Here is a 2,914-nt window from a genome sequence, read left to right as displayed (position 1 = left end):
ACTGAAACTTGCCTCAGACATGTTGATGAATACCGTATGAGTCGCTCTGTGTCTTGACAGCAGAGATAACTATAGTGCACCAATACATATATCTGTAGTTTTCTGAGTAAGATCTTGTATCTACATTTTAGAGGGGTGAGCTAAGCAAGTGACTTTACTATAGACGTTGTTATAAACCATGACGTTCCAGCTGTAAGTTCTGCGCAGGATATTCACASAGTCTTGCAAAGAGCAGGGCTGCTCCTCCACTCTCTTCCCCCMAAAAAAGAGACTGAACTGGAGTATATACATTAAGAAAAGAACACAAAGGAAATATAGCCACACACTGCTATATTACAGAAGTGTCATGCACATCGGACAGGTACAYAGGTAGAAACAATTTTCTTAAAAATAAGGAAGAAAAATAAAATTACATATAGGTAGGCACAGCTTAATATGTAGCTTACAAACACTGTGAAAAGACAGTTCTAGAGCAGTACTGCACAGACTTTGATTTCTTTTAGCTTGTTCAGAGTTGCATCTTAGTAAGAGAATAATTTGTTTCCGACTTTTCAAGTGGAAATAGCCTAAGGAATTTACTAGAGAATTATGGATCTCATAATAATTTTTCTATAAAATATTTAAAACAGTCAATCAAACTCCAAAAACAGAATCTTGCTCTCCGTTAAACACTATAAATTAAACCTTGTTCCCAGTTAAGTAGAAGACAAACTTTCATTGTTTTCTGTGGGTCTGGGGTTACACCTTACTCATTGGTTACAAAATTCTATTAAAATATTGCCACTAACAATTAATTTCAGTCATGTATTAAACTAATTTGTATGGAATTCTATTTATTTTTCAGTAGACTTCATTTCATTGCCATGTTCTTTATCATAGGAGCATTATCTTATTTAAAATAATTTAGCTTGTTTTCATGTGAACTGTGAGAAAATACTATCAGTATTTTTGCTCTTTAGGCCTATTAGCTATATTGGTGTGAGTGGGACTCAGCAAAAATATGGGCCTGATATTGCACAAAATATCCTTATTTAAAAAAATATATACATATATCAAAGTATCCTGTAGCAGTTAGCCAACACATTGTTCTTACGGTGGTCTCAGCAACACTGTGAAATGTTGTAAGCCACAAGTAGTGTGCAAGGGAAWGCAGTTGCTTCTGAAGAGAAGGATATGAATGAGTTTGACCTCATATGGATTTCAGAAGAAATATTGACTTTCACCAAAAAGATGTTATTTAGGATGAATGTAGAGCACTTTGTTTATTCTCTGAAATAAGGTATATTTTTCATAAATTTCATCTTACCCTTCTTTGGCTGAATAAATTCTTCATGCAACCCTTCATTAAACCYACAGTAAATCAATCTCTTAGTGAATACCTTTCTTTTAAACCACTATTATCTTGTCCTTATTCACTATTATCCCTTATTTCCCAGGAGAGGAAAAAAAGAACCAGCCAGTTAACTCCTCTCTTCTTTGCAACAGGCCAGAATTTCATATCACAGTGCAACTTTAAGCCCTTTATTATTATTTTCTGTATAAATTGCAACCCAAAGCAAAGCTGTGTCACCCAAAAGCTAYCTCAAGTTACTACTAAAGTAGTATTAAACATTCACCTTCCCGCACATGGATATTGTCCATGCTGCAGCACTGGCCGCAGCAGGGCCTGCCAGTGGTAACCACAGCTCCGAAATGCGGTCACAACAGTGGCAGCTGCAGGACACAAGGCAAAAAGCTGCCGTCCCACACGGACGCTGAAATGCAGCCACGGACACCGCACATGCGAAGAAGAGGAAAAGGCAGGAGGCGGCTAGACATACTGACTTTTGGAGTAGGAGCTTTCAGCCCTCCCACGGCCGTGCTGGTCGTGAGCGGGGTGATGGGGCGGCACGGAGTAGCTGTAGCTCCGGGTTTTCTCCCGGCAGCGGCGAAAGCAACAGAAGGTGGCTCCGGCAGCAATAAGGCAGAAGGCGGCCCCCCAGCCCAGGTAGAGGGCTTCCCCCAGCTCCCGCTTCTGCGCCACGTTGACCACGGGGTCGTAGAAGTCCCTGATGATGGTGTTGGCCACCCAGCACACCGGGATGAGCTCCGCGGCACCCGAGAGGATGAAAAGGAGCCCGGCCGCCAGCTGGAGGTGGCCCTTGGCTTGCTCGCTGCTCAGCGCGCACCGTGTGCACTTCATGCCCGCGGCGGCCAGGGTGAAAGCGAGGAAGGACAGCACGGCGGCGGCACACATCAGCCCCCGGGAGGCCTGCAGGTCCAGCGAGAGTGCCAGCGGGGAGTCGTAGACCTTGCACTGCATCCTGATGTTGGCTTGCCGGATGCAGTGCATCCACAGGCCCTCCCAGATGCTCTCAAACACGATGATGTTGTTCTCGATGAAGGCGGACACCCGCCACTGAGGCATGCCCGTGACAGCAAAAGTCCCAATGGCGCCGATGCCGCCGACTATCAGCCCGGCCAGCTGCAAAACACTGCTGACCATGTTGCCTTTGCGAGRCGAGTGCGCCACAGCAGGCTCCCCACACTGGGTGCACGCCGCAGGTGAAAAACGAGCAGCTTCTGACAAAAATAGTCGCCCCTTGCACGAGGAAAGTTTCAGAGTCAGTCCGCACAACTCTAAACCAGCTCAAATCTGGCACACGCTACTTGGGACTTGGCTGCACCTTCACTGTCTTTGTAATTCCCCTGCCACCACTTACTTGAAGAGGCAAACTGAGCGATCAAGTGGAGCAACTTTCCAAAGCAAGAGACAGGACAGGGTGTGTGTGTAAACCAGCAAGAGACACTTAGGATAAACGCACCTTCTGGGGAAAATGCTTTGCATTGATGTCGCTTCTTTAAGGAAAAAAAAAAAGCCCTACCCTTAACCCCAGCTATTTTCTACAGGTCTTACCGTGCTAAGGAAATGGAC

The 2,914-nt window shown here is 45.1% G+C and overlaps 1 protein-coding gene across 1 annotated transcript; it reads right to left on the bottom strand.

The window, feature by feature from the left end:
* Window positions 1–1,810: 1,810 nt before the first annotated feature.
* On the bottom strand, window positions 1,811–2,485 carry LOC112971853 (claudin-8-like). Its single transcript, XM_026077669.1, has one exon. It carries the CDS (start codon window positions 2,483–2,485, stop codon window positions 1,811–1,813), a length of 675 nt encoding a protein of 224 aa, XP_025933454.1.
* Between the last annotated feature and the right edge of the window lie 429 nt (window positions 2,486–2,914).

The sequence above is a fragment of the Apteryx rowi genome, unplaced genomic scaffold, assembly GCF_003343035.1.
Source record: "Apteryx rowi isolate R43461 unplaced genomic scaffold, aptRow1 scaffold_46, whole genome shotgun sequence".
Taxonomy (NCBI): Eukaryota; Metazoa; Chordata; class Aves; order Apterygiformes; family Apterygidae; genus Apteryx; species Apteryx rowi.
The sequence above is the reverse complement of the archived record's forward strand: the minus strand, read 5'-3'. Positions and strand labels throughout refer to the sequence as shown.